This window comes from Neolamprologus brichardi, chromosome 11 (assembly GCF_056152115.1).
Source record: "Neolamprologus brichardi isolate AB-2024 chromosome 11, ASM5615211v1, whole genome shotgun sequence".
NCBI lineage: Eukaryota > Metazoa > Chordata > Actinopteri > Cichliformes > Cichlidae > Neolamprologus > Neolamprologus brichardi.
This window is the reverse complement of record NC_142114.1, coordinates 4696812-4714885: the sequence shown is the minus strand read 5'-3', so window position 1 is coordinate 4714885 and position 18074 is coordinate 4696812. Positions and strand designations below refer to the sequence as shown.

At 40.1% G+C, this 18074-nt stretch overlaps 1 protein-coding gene across 1 annotated transcript; it reads left to right on the top strand.

The window, feature by feature from the left end:
- The first annotated feature begins 529 nt into the window (after nt 1-529).
- On the top strand, nt 530-17272 carry mboat1 (membrane bound O-acyltransferase domain containing 1). The gene is made up of 13 exons (XM_006795864.2): nt 530-1141; nt 1599-1744; nt 2838-2915; nt 4372-4467; nt 5885-5940; nt 6324-6378; nt 9827-10019; nt 11314-11506; nt 11611-11714; nt 11833-11897; nt 11984-12116; nt 12517-12668; nt 14444-17272. The coding sequence occupies exons 1-13, from the start codon at nt 1052-1054 to the stop codon at nt 14607-14609; spliced, it is 1527 nt and encodes a 508-aa protein (XP_006795927.2). The 5' UTR covers nt 530-1051; the 3' UTR covers nt 14610-17272.
- The last annotated feature ends 802 nt before the right edge of the window (nt 17273-18074 follow it).

Genomic DNA, 18074 nt, shown 5'->3' with positions numbered 1-18074 from the left:
ATAACTGGATAGAAAAACACACAATTAAGCACTATTCATGGACTATTCTCTCCAGAGCCCGGACCTCAATATTATTGAAGCAATGTGAGCAGTTTCATTTTAGGAGAGAACAAAACAAAAGACAGCCAACATCCAAAGATGAGCTTTCATTGTAAAAAAGTCTGGAGAACTATTCCTGAAGACTACCTGAATGATGAGAAGAAAGCTTGCCTTAGAGAATTCAGGCAAATTATTGACATTGAGATTAGTTTTCCCAAAAACTCGGTTTTTCCCTTATATACTGTATTTCCATGTATGTTTCAATAAAACACTACACCTATTACTCATTTTTCGTGCAAAATATAAATACATAAAGAGTTGCTTAAAGCTTTTGTACAGTACTGTGTTTATACTGGCTCATAAGTAACCTTTGTCCGTAAGTCTGAAAGAAAACGTACGTTCTGAGATGTTAAGTTCGAAAAAACACCGGAAGTTATGTGTAATAACATTGTTATGTTTTGAAAACTGCTTCAACATTCTTGTTAAAACTTTTAACATCATAAGTAAAGGTTAAAGTTTAATTAGGTTGTTGGCGCTAACGCACACGGGGTTATGGGTTAATTTCGTCTTTCGTGATAAAGCTGATGTTTTCAAAACAAAAGCACACAAGTCAACTTTGCGTTTGCCTGGACACAATAGCAATCTGTGCTCTCCACTCATCAATAGTGGACTCTAGGACATTGTATGGTTAAAAGAAGACTTTAGTCTGGAAGAGATTTGCGCGGTTAGTTCAAGTCTGCCGTTTAATTCGCTTTGAATTGGCTTTTATTTTGTAAGCCGCAACCGGAAGGGCTATTTATTTTTCGCCTACCTTTGTCTAACTCGACTGGTACTGACGGGGAGGGAAAGAAGGAGGGGGGAGTGTTCCTGGTCTGTCGACTGGTTTGACTTGTCACAGGCGCTCAAGGGAAAACGATGAATTTCAGTCACAGAAAATAGTTCGTAGTTAGCTACAAACAAACGTAAAGATAACCTGGCAAACCGAGGTGCCGTGGCAGAACAGCTGCGTAGGATGGGCGAGCCGGCACAGACTCCGTTTAAAACCACAGGATCCGAGTGGCTGCTGCCTGTCAGTGAATACTTGGGCTTTCCTCTTGATCAGGTAGGACAAGCGTGAGTCACAAGTCAGTGAGGCTATTTCGGAAGAATTAAAATCTTTTGATTTATTACTGGGTTCTTTCTTAAAAAAAAAAAATCATTTCATGTCATAAATGATGTTCCGTCAATTAACCTAGTGTCACTTGTGGGACACACGTGCCGTGACTCCTTAAAAGTCGTCCACGTCCACATTATTGTCCTTTTATTGGAGGCTTTGTCCAAAAACTAAATTCTGTCGTGTTAAAGAAAATTATTACTAATAAAAATAACGATAAAGTCCCTGTAACGTGTCATACGCTGCTGTTTTACGTCCCTATAAAAGTTTTACACTATCATAGTACACTATGATAATATACTTTAAAGCCCTTAATTGCCTATAAAAGTATAAAACGTGAAATGTTTGTTGATTATCTCTCTTAGCTGTTCACCCCAATCCTTATTTTTTATCTCTTCCCACACAGGTGAATTTTCTGGCATGCCAGCTGTTTGCCTTAACTGCTGCCTTCTGCTTTCGTCTCTACCTCAGCCCGGCCCATGTCAGTCCCCTGGTCAGGCACTTTGTTGCCGCTCTCCTCGGTATTGGTTTTCTCGTCTTCTGCTTTGGATGGTAATATATGGCACTGTCTCACACACCACTCCATTCATTTTTTTCTCCATTACACGAGTCAAAGATATTTGATGTGTCCATGTTTCAAAAAGTGTTTTCTGTCAATGAACAAAAACTTTATATTACAGAATAGTCTAGGCAATGAGCTACCGGAACTTTTTCTGTAATTTCACACACTTATGTTGAACAACTAAGATGTACTGAAACTGCACTTCTTTTTCTTCTACTAAGAAGTCTCAGGGGTTAAATATTCAAATGTCTTTACAATGACAGAAAGGGGAGTTTCACTAGCCTCACTTAATATCAAAGTGGGCTATATGTGGGCCCACCTGTATAAGATTTAAATAAAATCAGAATGCAGTGATTAATGAATCATTTACATCACACGTTTAATTGGAAAAATACTACAAAGCAGTGTGTTGAATGCTGAAAGAAAAAATGGTGTTGTCCTTGGAAAAATATGTGCTTAAAACATGGTAGCAGGTCAACATAAGAAGAAAAAGACCAGCCCACTGGATCAAAAGTTCTTTAAGAATATGGTCTCAGGCCCTCAGGCAGTAAGCTGCAGCACTAAAAACAGACCTTCTGTAGGAAAAATTATTGCATGCGCTCAGGAACACTTCTGAAATAATCCATGTGAACCAGATCAAGAATACACTTCTGCCTCCTGCCACTACAGCATCATCTGTGGTGTCTAGGTCCTTTAATGCACAAGGCATTGGTATCATCCACCTTTTGTGAAGGCCACATTAATAATAATGTAAGTTTTAGAGCAAAATAATATAGCCACTCTGACAACATGCATATTGTTTATTTCAGCAAGACAATGCTAAACTACAACATGGAAATAGCCATGGTACTAACTGGCCTGGGTGCACAGTTAGAACATGTTTTTAATGCCTCGGGCTTATAATTGTAGTAGAACACTGAGGGTATGCGGTCATGAGACAAATTGGAAACACATGTATTTGTATGGGTGTGTATTGTAGTGCTTTAGCAGCAAGTATCTGTGGGAAATGTGTTTAAGTTGTATTGGCACATGCTGCCTGTGTCATTGAAAAGACCTACAGAATGTTTTGTGTCACTTCTGCAGGTATTCATCTCACATCCTGGCTGTGGTTGTTGCAAACTACCTGATCATCATCAAAGCTGACCTCAACAGTGTGCACAGGTAAATTCAAGCCTCAAAGGCCAATCAACATAAAAGTCTAGGGAATGGCTATATAATGGATTTTGAAAGACAGAAACAAAAGTCTGAAACACCAGTGGATTCTTACATGGATTGTGCAACTGTTGCTCTTTTGCACGTAATTCCTGTAACGATGAATTAAGCCTAGTCGGTCTGGTTGTAGTCGTTCTCATCGCACACACACCTTTCCGGTTGCATTGACTGACATGCCTGCTTCATCAAGCTGGTACGTGATTGGCAGGACTGCATTTACTATGATAGGGCTGCAGAACTAGCTGTTGCTGTTTTCAGGTCAAACTTGCCAGACGAGATCAACCCAGCCCACAAGCCATTCACTTCATAGGTGGGCTAAGTTGCTCAGTTTAAGCCCTTGAAGTTTACCACTCATTCACTCCCTGCCGCGCATTCCAAGAAAGACTTCATTCTACTTCACCTCGCCCCCTTTGTCTTTCTGTTCCAATGTGGCCTGAACGAAAGTACTTTTTAAAAGGCATGAAACCTTTGGAGAACACGTCAGGCGACAGGCAGCCAGGTATGCCAGCCTGACCAGTCTATTCATGAAGATAACTAGCAGGTGTTTATGCGGATGTTGAAACTTTGTTTACAGGGTTTCAGTGGAACTCTTAAGAGCACATGCACATTTTTCATTACGTAATGGGTGGATATGGGTGTTGACTTCAGACAGCATGGCTCAGGTGTGTCTGGCAGTTGTTGCTTTTTTTGTTTTTTTTATGACTAGAGCAAAATTGTACGGTTATCTTGGTGAGGTATTCAAGGATTACCTGTAGGTAGAGCAAAGTAGAACTGGTATTGTTCTATGGCTTTAGAGGCAAAACACTGTGTAAACTCAACATGGGCTTCTGGACACACACCTCTGTGTCACTGAGACGGGGAAACAAAGTGATTGAACATTTTAGGTTAAAGCCAGGACAATCTAGGGAACGATCAGAACAACAGGTGATCATTACTTTAAGATATGCCGATGTTTGTAACTGTTTAACATTTTTTTGACAATGTGAAATGTAAAGCAGAATATCAGGTTTTCAGTCCTGCAGAAATAACACAAGTTCTTACCTGTGCCTGTTCATTCTTTTGTTTTTCATTTGAGAGTGATGAAATAGTTGCGTCTTGTCAAAGTTAAACCATGCTGGAAGTTTTAGAGGTAGTGTAAATGGCACAAATATTAAAAAGAAAAACGCATAATGCTCACTTTTTAAAAAAAAATTTGTGAAGTAACCCAGAGAGGCGACAATCACTGCCAGTAATTTCTAATGACTCATAACTTAAGGAAACTTCTTAATCTCCTCAAATGCATTTAGTGGTGACTCAACTGTTACCACACCAGCTTGTCCTTTTTCTTTTTTTCTTAGTATTGTATTAAACGATTGATTGAACTGCCCTTTACTTTATTTACTTTGTGTCATTCTTTTCCACTCAGGTATTCCATGGTGATATCTATGGGCTATCTGACTGCGTGCCAAGCGGGCCGAGCCTTCATCTTTAACTATGGAATACTTTCCACTGACTTCTCTGGGTGAGGAAAATCTGAAGCATTTCTTTTTCTCTCCTCTTTGCCACACCTTCTTTGTGACAACACATTATGGAGACATTTGAGGTTTAGATACGTTATCAGTTTCCACCCTTGGTGGTACCAGCTTACACACCGACTCCCCCAGCCTTGTGTACATATAAAACAACTGAAGAAAAAAAAAAATAGCAGCAGCATTGTTCACAGTTGACGCTGCCCAGCTTAGGCTGCTTTCTGCCTCCCATTTTATTGGAAATGTCTGTTTTTCTATGTGTGGTTATACTTTATAAAGCGACAGCTGACTTTGCTGGCCTCTGTATTCAGCAGCAGCTACTTTGCCTTGTTCCAGTGCGGATTAATTTGTTGGCAGCCTCATTTAGACTCCACGTGACTTTAGAGATGAGCAGCCAGGCCTGTGAGTCAGCCTCTGGTGTGATCCCATATTGAATTAGGGATCCAGATTTTATTTTATTTTTTGATACACTTTCATGTTTCAGTATCAATTCAGTACAAAAAAACCCCCAAAAACAAATTACATTCACTACTTTCTGAGCAAAAGTTGTGTGAGTCAGACTGAACAGCAGTCATTCATGCTGATAGATTTCTGGTTTCCCTCTATATTTCTTGCTCTCTTTAGTAGGGTGTTATGTCATTATCTCTAAAGTCTGTTTGCATTTGTTCAAGAGCATTTCCATGAACTGAAATTGACACTTGACATGAAAATCATAGGTACTATGCCCGCTCTATAATGTACAAAATGGAAAATGGAGCCTGTATGCTATAGTAATGGAGTTTTGCACATACTGGCTGAAAACATTACTTCAGAGCCCCCTGCCAGCTCTCACTGAGCTGGCACTGCCAGCCGCATGGCCAGCCTCTCTCTGCCTCAGTTTTCCATGCTGTGCACACAATGCAGCCCTCACACCCACACAAACTAGTGTGTGTGTGCAAGAGAGACGTAGTTTATATGTGGACACACATTCACATGAGTTTCCTAAATGTGTGCTTGATAAGCTGAAAATCTAGCTGTGCTGGTTTAAAAGGGGCCCGATGATCCAATGAAGCTCTGGGGATAGGAAAGTATTGCATTGGATTAATAAGTGACCTGATTTGCCACAACTAGAGAAGAATGAAGTGATTCACAATGGTAAATAAATCCAAGAGTCTCTCACAGAGGCTTGGTGAGCTTGGGAAGTGCTGTGCTTAAATTGGTAATGACTTAAGTTTTTACTTTCACTTAAAAAACAAAAACATATATTAGAATTGCTATGCTGTCATACTTGCAACATTTATACAATTTAAAATGATTATTAAAGTGAAATCTTTTCAAATTTGCCCACCTACAATCAGGCACAGGTTTGTGAGCATCAATTTCTAAACTTCTTAAGATAAAAACAATAATTTACCATCTTTCTCTGCCCAGACCTTTGATGATAGTAACACAGAAGCTCACCACGTTGGCTTTCCAGCTCCATGACGGTAAGTCAGACAAGTGGATGCACACATACATATGGAAGCTCAGCACATTGGCAAGCCTTTCACAGCATGCTGTGTGAGTAACTTAACAGGGATGACAGATTTTTACACAGATTTTCACACCTGTTGTAAAACATGTAGCCTAGGCTTTTATTAAAACACCTCCTTCTGATTCTCTTCTAATGTAATGTCGAAGTCATAATTGTGAGCCACAAAATGTGCAGTCATTGATGTTGTTAGTAACATTTGCGCTTTTTCCATTGTCAGTTGTTAGTGTTTCAGTGAAAAAGTCTCTTAGAGTCAGAATTAAACATCTGTTAAAGAAGGACAAGAGAAGGGCAGGAGGAGGGGAATTAAAGATATCAACAACTCCATATTTCTTTCAGGTATGTGTAAGAAGACTGAACAGTTGACACAGGAGCAGAAGCTCATGGCTATAAAGTAAGTTTACACAGCAAAGCAAGTTAGTAACTTACAGTGGTAACTGTGTGTGTGTGTGTGTGTGTGTGTGGTTTTTTTAAACAGAGTCTGATTTTAACAGACTAGAGTTCTTTGGGATTTTCCTATGTCTCTGATTTTAGCCTTCAAGTCTGCATAGATAAACTTACATATACCAGCCACTTTATTAGGTACACTTGCTAGTATTGGCTTGGCCCCCCTTTTGCATTTCGAACTCTTTTATTTTTCATGGCAGTGATTCACCAAGGTGCTGGAAACATTCTTCAAATTTTAGTCTATATCAGGGGTGGGCAACTCCAGGCCTCGAGTGCCGGTGTCCTGCAGGTTTTAGATATCACCCTGGGTCAACATACCTGAATCAAATGATTAGTTCGTTACCAGGCCTCTGGAAAACTTCAAGACATGCTAAAGAGGTAATTTGCCCATATAAATCAGCTGTGATTGGATCAGGGACACACCTGAAACGTACAGGACGCTGGCACTCGAGGCCTGGAGTTGCCTACCCCTGGTCTTTGTCAACATGACTGCATCACAGAGCTGCTGCAGATTTGTCAGCTACACCTTCATTATGCAGAATGATTTCACATTCCTGTACCATCACAACTCAAAGGTGCTCTATTCAACTGTGACTGTGGAGGTCTTTTGAATCCACTACAGTTTGCGATGATATGAGCTGTGAGATATGATGCTGGAAGCAATCATTAGACAATGAGTACATTGTGGTCATAAAGAGATGGATATTGTCAGCAACAATACTCAAGTAGGCTGTGCCATTGGACAATGCACATATGGTGCTAATTGGCCCAAAGTGTGGCACAAAAATAGCCCCCAGACCACTATACCACCACCACCAGTCTAAATTGTTCATACAAACCAGGATGGATCCATACTTTCATGGTGTTTACACAAAATTCTGACCCCGACCCAAATGTTGCATCAGAAATTAAGACTTATCAGACCAGGTAACCTTTTCTAGTCTTGTGCTGTCCAGTTTTGATGAGCTCATGTGAGTTGTAGCCTCAGTGTGGTACCTGGTGGTGCAGCCCATCTGCTTCAAGGGTTGATAAATGTTCTATTCACAGATGCTCGTCTGTAGCTCTTAGTTGTAACAAGTGGTTATTTGAGCTACTATTGCCTTCTTATCAGCTTGAACCAATCTGGCGATTTTCCTCTGAGCTCTGGCATCAGCGATTCTTTTTTGCCTAGAGAACCACTGCTTATTGGAGATTTTCTCTTTTTCTGACCATCTCCAGAGATAATTGTGTGAGAAAATCCCAGTGAAATCAGCTTTGTCTGGCAATAAGAACTATACCACATTCAAATCCACTTAATTCAACTTTATTCTATACTGTACTGCTCGGTTTGAACTTCAGCATTGACCGTGTCTACGTACCTAAATGTATTAAGTGGCTGCCATGTCATTGACTGACTACACATTTGGATTAAGGAGCAGTTTAGCAGGTGTACCTAATAACGTAACTGGTGAGTGTAATCCTATAATGTAAAGTTTACATGTGCAGCAAAGATGTGCAGATACTTTAACAGTGCATCTGAACTTGGACCTTATTTAAAGAATAAATAACTGTTTCTTTTCCTTTAGCCACGAAGGACAATGACAAGGACATGAAATCATGGTGAATAGTTTATTTATGGAAAAAAGCATGCTGGGAACTTAGAAAAGAGACATTGTTTTGCATGGAAAAACATTTTTGTGCATGTGAATTCATGAAATCACATTATCAGTGGACTGTACCATGCATGCCATGAATTGACCCTGTGCACGAGAAAATGCTAACTTCCTGGTTTGAGACCGGATGTGGGGTTGTGCATTTCCGGTAGCTTTACTTTGCGGTCAATCGCTACTGCGAAGATATACTCCAAAATCATGTCCAAAACTCGAAAATGGAAAGATCGCGTTAAGTTACAAAGAGGAGAAAGTGGGAACACTCACCACTGTTGTGTCATAAAAAATCGAATGATCAATTTTAATGTTTAAAGAGTTTAGATCGATCAGTTGTTTACATCACTCAACACAAGAAGAACTGCATTACTGCAGCAGAAGACACATCGTCCACATTCAGAAGCACATCTCTGTATAGTGACTGGTCTTATGATTTAAACAGGCAAATGTTCAGCATTCAAACTACAGGTGAAGAATAGTCAAACCAGATGTTTCCCCGTTATGTCGATATCAGCTAGTCAAGTACACACCTACACAGCATGTTAACGAACCGTGAAAAAAAGCCACACAAAAAATGAATGATTGCTAGTAAGGGTTTCTATACATTAGTATTTATGAAGGGTATGTTGTGACTTACCTTCAAAATTACAGCGGTCCCTCGCTATAACGCGGTTCACCTTTCACCTTGCTGTTTTGCGGATTTTTTTAGTGCAAGTTTGCATGCTTTTTTTTTTACGTCACATTTTGTCCTGCGTCCTGATCGCTGCAGACGATCTCCTCCGTGATGTCTCTCCTGTACAGTACAGAATCGCTGCATCAATCGCTAGCAGTGTGACTCTGAAGTGCAGTACTGTATGTCCACGATGTTCACGAAACGTTTTGCACCGTCAAAAAATAAAATTGGCTACTTGATTTCACCTATCGCTGGTTATTTTTAGAACATAACACCCGCGATAAACGAGGGACAGCTGAGAAATATAACATTTGAATCCCTTTTCTATTTTGCTCTGAGGCGCGGGGAAAAATATCGATAAGTCGATGAACATCATTTACAGATATACTGGGTAAATGCCCAAGACATCTATAGAAATGTAAATCGCTGCTTGATTCATTCATTTGCTTAACTTGTTTTGGACCGTAAACAAGGCGCGAATAGGACCCCGGAAACAAAGCTCCCCACAGGAGTTTCCGCACCGGAAGTAGCATATGCTAACGTGCACATAGTCAATTAAAATGTATTTTAAAAGCAGCCATAAAATATAGCCGCCTACCTGTGCAATAACCCAGTAGCTGTAAATCTGGTAATTGATGTGTTTGTCATAATACTTAAATATTCGATTAACTGGACTAATTTTGTTCTTATTTATCAGGGACCAGACATTGTCCTTTTTCCAGTTTTGCATACAAGTTCTCCTGTACTGTAAATATTACACATAGTTTGTAACATGGATGGAAGCGCATTTGGTCATGAATTAGGTCAGGTTTTAATACCCATCCTGGTTCGTTTTATTGCTCGGCAGCTGGTATGTACAGGGTCAGAGAAACCGAGTTAAAGGTGAGCAAAGATGCTGACTGATCATGACCTGTTGGATGTTTAATTTAAAACTAGATGGCATGTATTTCTCAGATTACGATTCACCTTGGAAGAAAATCTAAAGTAGCACCGTCACGCTTCACTCAAAGCGATCTCGGTTAGTGTTTCGAAAAGGTTTGTTTCTTTTCAGTGATTTCTGCCTCGTCTCTTTGTAGTGTGAGGCCTTCCCTCATTGAGTACCTGAGTTACAATCTGAACTTTCTGAGTGTCTTGGTGGGGCCATGCAGTAACTACAAAGAGTACATAGACTTCATAGAGGGCAGACACATCAGCACGAGGCTCAAGCAGCAGCATGCCTCAAGTAATCGGCAGAATGGCTACAATAAGACCCAGGACCCATCACCTCTGGTAAGTTCATGAATACTGGTTACTACTCTTGTAGTCTTTAACTATTTTCATTTTTATATTGATAGGTTATTGTTTTATCAGGAGGGGGATTAAATGCTTATCCAGCAATATGTTTCTTCTTCCATTGGTTGGAATCTCTGTAACTTTACTACAGTGGCTTTACTTCTTGTTCTTGTTTTATTGAAAGAGCGTTTGAACTGTCCTTTACATCATTCACAGTTCAAAAATAATTATTTTACTGGGATGTGGTGCATGCTTACACTTGATTCAGTTTCTGAAGTAGGTCATTTTGACTCTCTTCCCCATCTTCTTAGCCAATTTTTCTTCTGATTGGCTGTTCCTTGGAAATAAGTTTACACAAGCTCACAGCAAGAGTTGCAGGTCTGAATTGACATGAGGATCTGGCCTTCTTGATAACCTACAGAAACAAGAGTAGATAAAACTTAGAACAGGTGTTTAGAGGAGTCTAAATTGAATAAAGATGTGGAAAAGTTCACCTACGCACAATGAATATTTTTGGAATTACAGGCCCTTAAAGTTCACGTTAGCAGGCCAGGACTTTTAAGGACTAAAGAGCAGAACGACCTTGCTATGATGTAACCTCTTTTGACCTGTTATCTGTCCAACATTGTGAAAACACCCTTGAAGTTCTCTATTGAATTCTCAGAAAACAAATAAAACGTCTAAGCTATAAATGTTTCTTTCTGTTACTCTGTTATAGTAATTGAAATCTGTGCAAAGTTGCTATCAAAATTATGATGCATCCCGTGACGCTAGCGCTGAAAGTTGATTAAAGAAAATTAGATTTTTCTTTACATTGTAAAACTTGCAGAGGGTGGAAAATTACATTGGTTGCAGTTTTTAATAGCTGAAATTTGTTTCATGCGATAGCTCTTGTACATAAGGAGTTATGCTGGAAAAAACAATAATGTAAACTGAAAAGCACCAAATTTCAACCTAACCTCTTTAACATAAATTACATGGGGGCCTATAACTCAGAAAATACCTTCAGTAGGGAGGAAGTTTTGCATGGCTTCATTTTCATAAAAAAAAAAAACAATAGAAAGGACTTGGCTGATGTGGACTAGATAAAAATCTGCTACAACCATATAGTCGCAGAAAGGTCAGATATTACTGAGGTACCCAGGAGGACTTTTTTCAGCTTCAAAGAAAATGTGTAACCTCTGTGATGAACATTTTAAATGTATCCACTAGAGCAGAGCTACAAACTGATAGTTTGTTTCTGGTTTCTCTTGGGTTAAGTTAAGCCCTAAGTAATTTGCTTTCTCTGCAGAACGCCGTTTGTCATAAGCTGCTAGTCTGCGCCGGCTGTATGCTGTTCTTCCTTACTGTCACTCGGTCCTTGCCCATAAAGTACAACGTTGACCCCGACTTTGTGAGCCAAGCCTCCTTCCTCACCAGGCTCACTTATGCTTTCTTCTCCATACAAGCTGCAAGGCCCAAATTCTACTTCGCCTGGACATTAGGTGGGTATTTAGTGCGTCTGTGTGTTTTACTTGGCCAGTTTTTTATTGCTTCTGGGGACAAATGCCACGGACGTCATGTGATGATCTTCCTCTTCCTCCGTCAGCTGATGCAGTCAACAATGCTGCAGGATATGGTTTCCTTGGGATGGATGAACATGGAAAGCCATCCTGGGACCTCATCAGTAACCTCAACATCATCGGGATTGAGGTGCCGTGTTTCAGATGCTTAAAATCGAGAGCATGATCTTTCAGCACTGTGTCCAATTGTGAGTTAATTAGACACTGGAGCACACTCTTATTGTAGCTACTGATCTTTTTTCTTTTAGACAGCAACCAGCTTCAAGACCTTCATAGACAACTGGAATATTCGAACAGGAATTTGGCTTAAAACGTAAGTGTTGCGAGTGTGAAATCAAATTGTGTGCACAGTCGGAAAGTGAAAAAAAAAGTGAAATTCCCAACCCGTTCCTTTTTCAGGGTGTGCTATGACCGAGCACCAAAGCACTGTTTGGCGTTGACCTTTATCCTGTCTGCTTTGTGGCATGGTGTTTATCCAGGGTACTATTTTACCTTCCTCACCGCCATCCCCATCACCATAGCAGCAAGAGCTGTAAGTTGTCTACATTCTCTGCAAAGTAATGCTCTAAAATACAAATGGAAGGTAATCGGACGGTATGGACACAAACTGACCATGAATAGATGGGACAGCTCTTGTTACATTTACAACGGTGCAATTCCAGTAGCTTTGTGAAGATTAAGGATATTTAATTTTCCTCAGTACAACTACAAACAAAAACATATCTCATCAGTATGAAAGTGGTTCTAAAAATGTTTTTAGTGCCTGTTCAAACAAAACCTCTCTGGTAACAACTTTAACTGACTTTTTATTGCACTTGGCACGTTCTGCTTCTCGCATGTTAATTAAATAGTTCAACAAAAGTTTTCCTTGAATACACTAATCCTGTCATCTGTTAAACAATAATTGTTGTCCGTCTGCCTCTCCCCACCAGATACGGAGGTCAATTCGTCATTACTTCCTGGGCTCCAGAGTCATGAAGCTGGGTTATGACATCTTGACTTGGGCAGCCACACAGCTGGCCATCTGTTACACTGTCATGCCTTTTCTCCTTCTTGCAGTTGACCACACTATAGTTTATTACAGGTACGTCATACCCCGCTTTAATCAAACTGTCCTTTTGCTTCAACTCTGTGTGGTTCTGCTTTCTATTAATCTTTCTATGTACTCATAAATGTGAAGGTGAGCAGGAACCCCTGTACATACATCCATAAACTTCCAAAGAGGCGTAATCACAGGCATGCCGAGTGGATTGTCAACAGTTCTTATATCATGCGTCAATAAACTGTTCTTGGCCACATTTCCTCTCTTTGACAGTTAACGAGAGACAGGAAGTAAGGGCAAGTCCCCGAGACTGCTCTTTGCAGTGCTGTAGATTCTCCTTTAGCTCTAACATAATAAATCCCCTTTATTTCCTTATTTTCTGCAGTAAATGTCTGTGTGCACACCTGTAGACCATATAGGAGCATGCAGCTGTGTGTTTATTTAAAAATCCTTTACTATTTAAAAACATTAAACAATTCGGTGATGTTTCATGTTTGTGTGTATTTTGATGGTCTTAGAACCAATTTTTAATCCACACTCACTGGCCATTTTATTAGGTATACCATGCTAATACTGGTATTAGCATGGTATAGTTTTGAAGGCCCTTTTGCCTTCAAAACTATACCATGCTAATGGTAATACTGGTATTAGCATGCTAATACCGGTATTAGCATGGTATAGTTTTGAAGGCCCTTTTGCCTTCCTAAACTACCACATCCCAAAGGTGCTTTTAGATTGAGAGCTGTTGATTGTGGAGGATATTTGAGTACAGTGAGCTCATTGTCATGTTCAAGAAACCAGTTTTGAGGTTAATTTTTTCTGCATTTTGGCATGGTGTGTTATTGTGCTGGTAGCACCATTAAAAACTAGTTACATTGTGGTTACAAAGGGATGAACATAGTCAGCAACAATAGTCAGGTAGGTCAGTTTGTGCTTAATGGGCTCAAAGTGTACCAAGGTGTGGTCCCCCACACCATTGCACCACCAACGGCAGCCTGAACCATTAATACCATGCAGGGCGTGCCTTGGAGAGTCATGCTTTCATGACTCTCCAAACTCTGACCCTAACGTCTGAATCTGGCAGCAGAAATTGTAACTCATCAGCATCTTATCCAAGCAACGTTTTTCCAGTGTCTAGTTTTGGAGAGCCACTGTGAGTTTCCTGTTCTTAGCTGACAGCATGATGTGGTTTTCTGCTACTATTGTGCATTAAGAGATGGTCTTCTGCATACCTTGGTTGTAATTATTTGGGTGTAATAATATGAATCACCGTTACTTTCCTATCAGCTCTAAAGTAGTCTGGCCATTTTGACCTCTGGCATCAACAAGGCATTTTTACCCAGAGAACTGCTTCTTACTGGATATATTTTTATTTATTTTTAACCATTTGGACCACCAGACTGTTGTGTGGGAAACTGTCAGTAGCTCAGCAGTTTCTGAAATGCTCAGGATACTCCAGCCATCTGGCACCAACAACCATGTCATTCACTTCACCTTTCTTTCTTTCTCATTCTGTTGCTTAGTTTGAACTTCAGCAGGTCACCTTAACCATACTCACGTGCCTAAATGCATTATGTTGTTGCCATGTGACTAGTTTTGAAACATATGATGACTACTTGCCCCATTGTAAACACAATGCGCATGGTTTCTTGTCATAAGTTAGTAGTTAAGTTTGAGGAAGTTTCTCTGGATTCATACAACAAAGTGTGATATTGTTGCTCGTTTCTAATCTGAATTATTAATGAATCTAGTATAAATCTAGCTAGATCATTTTTGCCCCTACATAATAAAAGTTCCACTCTGTTTTTCCCACCTAGGTCCATGTATTTCCACGTGCACATAATCAGCATTCTGGCTGCAGTCGCCCTGCATCGCAAACACAAACCCAGGGAACCCACCACCAAAACCTCCTCTGTGTCCTCCTCCGCTCCGTGCTCAGCCCAGTGCCAGCATGTTCACTCCAACAACAATGACAAAGACTGAAAATCTCACTTTGCGTTCTTTTACCAGGCTTTTAGGACTCGGCCTCCTTTCAAAGACAAATGAGTATCCCTAGGGCATTCAGCCAGCTTGAAATGGGAAAACATTGTGCTATTTATTTTTTGACTATACAGAGTAAAGGAAATTTGTACTTATGGTACTGGATGTGTACGGGGAGAGCCCTCTCCCATGATTGAAGCTCATCAGGCAGACACTGAAGAAAAACCTCAGCTGAGGAAATGGTTCTGGTACAACCACCACCACCAGAATGCTGGCCCCCAACCCCCTTTCCCCTTTTACCTACTCCCGCTCTCTGCAGCTTTTCCTCCCTCCTTGGCCATCTCACCAGCACCAGCCTGCCTCCTCCAACAACAATACAACAGTGTGAAGAGAGTATTGAGACTCACTTTCGTTCCTGTCCTCAATCTGTGCTGTCCCACTGACTGGTGGGATCTCAGCCAGCACAGCGGGTCAGCAGCTCATAAACGGGCCACAAATACCAGGACACATGCACACGCAAACTCATGCATAAATAGACACTAGGAAACAAAAACGCACATATAGTCGCTCTTAGACATGCTTGTACTCGGTCGCATTCGGGCGGCACACAAAGGCTGCCCTTGTGAGGCTGCAGAGGAGCATGCCAAGAGGAGGCTGCACCCGCTGCACTCGCTCTGCCCAGAGGATTTTGTAGATCTGTGTGGGTGATGGTTCGCCCCACTGTTATATCCCAACAGCCACTGTCAGTGACCCCCGAGTGTGTGGACCTAATCATGAAACACTATGGACTGTCACAATACTTCCACTGTTTACTGGCTTGGATTAAAACCACATGAAAAACTAATCAGACCATGGAGCTCTTAAGCTTTTTAGTGGAAGCCTTAATATTACTGTTAACCATTACTAATGTTTTTTAATGAGTATGGCAGCTCCTTCAGGTGAGGAGACTAGTATTTTATAGTTTCTATATTTCTTGGCTTCCCTCCCTGTGAACAAAAAGGAAAAGGTAAGAAATAAAATGAAATCTTTTGCCCTTGTTGGTTAAAAGCCAAAGTACACTTCCCATAGTTAAATGAGTAAAGTTGATCTATTCCTCTACTGAAAATCCCCTTTTCTCCAACAGTGACAAAAGTGAAGTTAATGTGCACAGTGCTCAGTCCCTGTTGGCAAAATGTCAAGGAAACTGAGAAAAGGCTGTGGTGAAACTCAAAGAATGGAAATTCTGATCTGAAAAAGTGATGTTTCTGTGATTCTTTGTAGCAGCGGAGGTTTGATTTAACAGAGACATCTGGTGGTTGTGTGAACTGAGCTGAGCCAAGTCATGAAGAAAAGTCATCTGACTGACATAAACAGCCATTTTTCCATGTGACATGATGGCGTTGCATCAGAATTCATTTTCTTCCCTGCACAAGCGTTTCCCTTTGCACAGACGATGCTGAAAAACTAGAAGTTAATGTGCAGATTACAGACTGTAAACACGAGACACCTTTGCCTTTTTAATTTATTTTGCAGTACTTTTTTTTTAATTTTAGGACTGATTATAGATTTTGGAGCATTAGTAGTTTTAAAGGTGGCACAGTCGGATTGTTCTTTTATGGTGCTATCTGCAAGCTATGTGATAGCTTTTCAATACGTTTGTTATAACACGAGTTGCAGTGCAAGATGTTGTTTTGTAAAGAAAATGCGCATCACATTTGAAAATTGTCTTACAATGCATTATACAAGTTGCCTAGTGCATCACGTTTAATCACGTTGGAAGAACAATCTTAATGGTTTTTTATTATCTGCTTTGGAATTGAATCTAAACTTGATAACGACAGAAAATGTTTGCCTGTTTGGATCAGTTTTTACATACTGACTAAACCCTTAAATTTATTAAGGCTCTGCTTTGAGGCTTGACTTTTTGACATATCAGGTGACGTTACAGCTGCTTCAAAACTTGGGATGAGGAGAAAGCATGAATTTAACACTTAAAAAATAGACATACCAGGGTATTTTAAAGATTTTAAAGGAAGTTAAAATGCTATTAAATTTTTTTGAATATGGTATCTTTATGGTAATGAAAGTGGTATCTTTGAACGTACATGAGTACTTGTCATGATGTTAAGTCTTAGGGATGATGGCTTTTGGGCCAAAAGTTCTGAGCATTTAGGTCTAAAAAGTGGTACCCACAGGCCTCATTAACCCGGCAACATATTTGTGGCTCCACTGGTTTCTGTGTCGGCGATGTGATTTTAGAGCAGGGCGACGAGCAGAGGGGCAGATTTACAGTATGAATATGTTGATGAGCAGCTATTTAAATGATTTAATACCGATACTGAAGATATTTTTGTATTTGCTTTGATGATGTTTGCTGTCTAATTGTACTGACTGTGAGAATGTGAGATTTTCTAATTACACCAGTGCTCCATTTTAGTGTTTTGTGTGGAGGAATGTCTGAGTAACAAATAAAGCTCGAATGAAACTCTGTTGCAGGTTTATTATAAACTATAATGAAGACGCTTTTTGTTTTTGTGCTCTGAAGATGTGACTGTAAAACCTCTTTTAGGAACAAACGAAGTCTAATTTCTGATGTCAGAAAACATTTGCTGTGTTCGTTCTTGCAGTTTGCTCTCCTTCTCCATGCGACGCCTCTCCCCTCAGCAATTTAACCTCGGATGATATTCTCAAAGGGGCTCCGTCTTCATCCCTCGTGTCACGTCTTTTCCCATGTGACACAGACGTGTGCGTGTGTGCAGTGATTCTGCCTGAATTCAGTCATGTAATGACAGTTGGGAGGCAGGACGAGAGGAAAACAAACATGTATAAAATGAAGTGAACAATCACTACGATGCCTGACTGTTTTCATTTTAGAGAGACTCAAATACCTCAGCTGTTATTAAAACAACAGCTGATCAGAAAAGTATGGATGCTTGCATAGCTAGTTTTTGCAAATATAACCATATCATCTAGAGGGATTAGAAAAGGTGAGAGTATGCACCTTTTTTTAGTCAGCTGTAGTGTTTGCATATTTCTTAGAAATCCTCAACCTGTCACCTAAAAATGTGGAAACAAGTTGGATAAGTTTTCCACACAAGCTACAAAAATGCACAGGATGAAAGGAAAAAATGACTAATCTATGAAGTTTGATCAAATTACAGAATTAAAAAAGAAGATTATCATACATTTCATCATCAAAACAAACAAAACAAAATTTAACTGTCCTTAATGAACAATATATAACAAGAAAAAGCCTCCACTTATTGTTCAGGCTCAGTCCTCGTCTTTTATTTGTTCATGCTTCCTGTGCTAGTCCTAAATCTTTGCTACTATTTGATCCAAACGCTTGCACAGGAGTAGGAAGAGATATTAAAAAAGGAGGAGAGGCTGGAAGTTCCTGGATCAGATAAAGAAAAGCACGGCTTCACTTTCCCAAGCTGACAGAATGTTAATGATCCAAAGGCACAGTTTTGAAATAACTTTCAAAAT

Bases quoted from the DNA above. Each gene is read 5' to 3' on its own strand.
- mboat1 (XM_006795864.2), top strand. From the start codon at position 1,052: ATGGGCGAGCCGGCACAGACTCCGTTTAAAACCACAGGATCCGAGTGG. The intron at 1,745-2,837 runs GTAATATATGGC...TCACTTCTGCAG, and splicing joins CTCGTCTTCTGCTTTGGATG to GTATTCATCTCACATCCTGG. The intron at 5,941-6,323 runs GTAAGTCAGACA...TATTTCTTTCAG, and splicing joins GGCTTTCCAGCTCCATGACG to GTATGTGTAAGAAGACTGAA.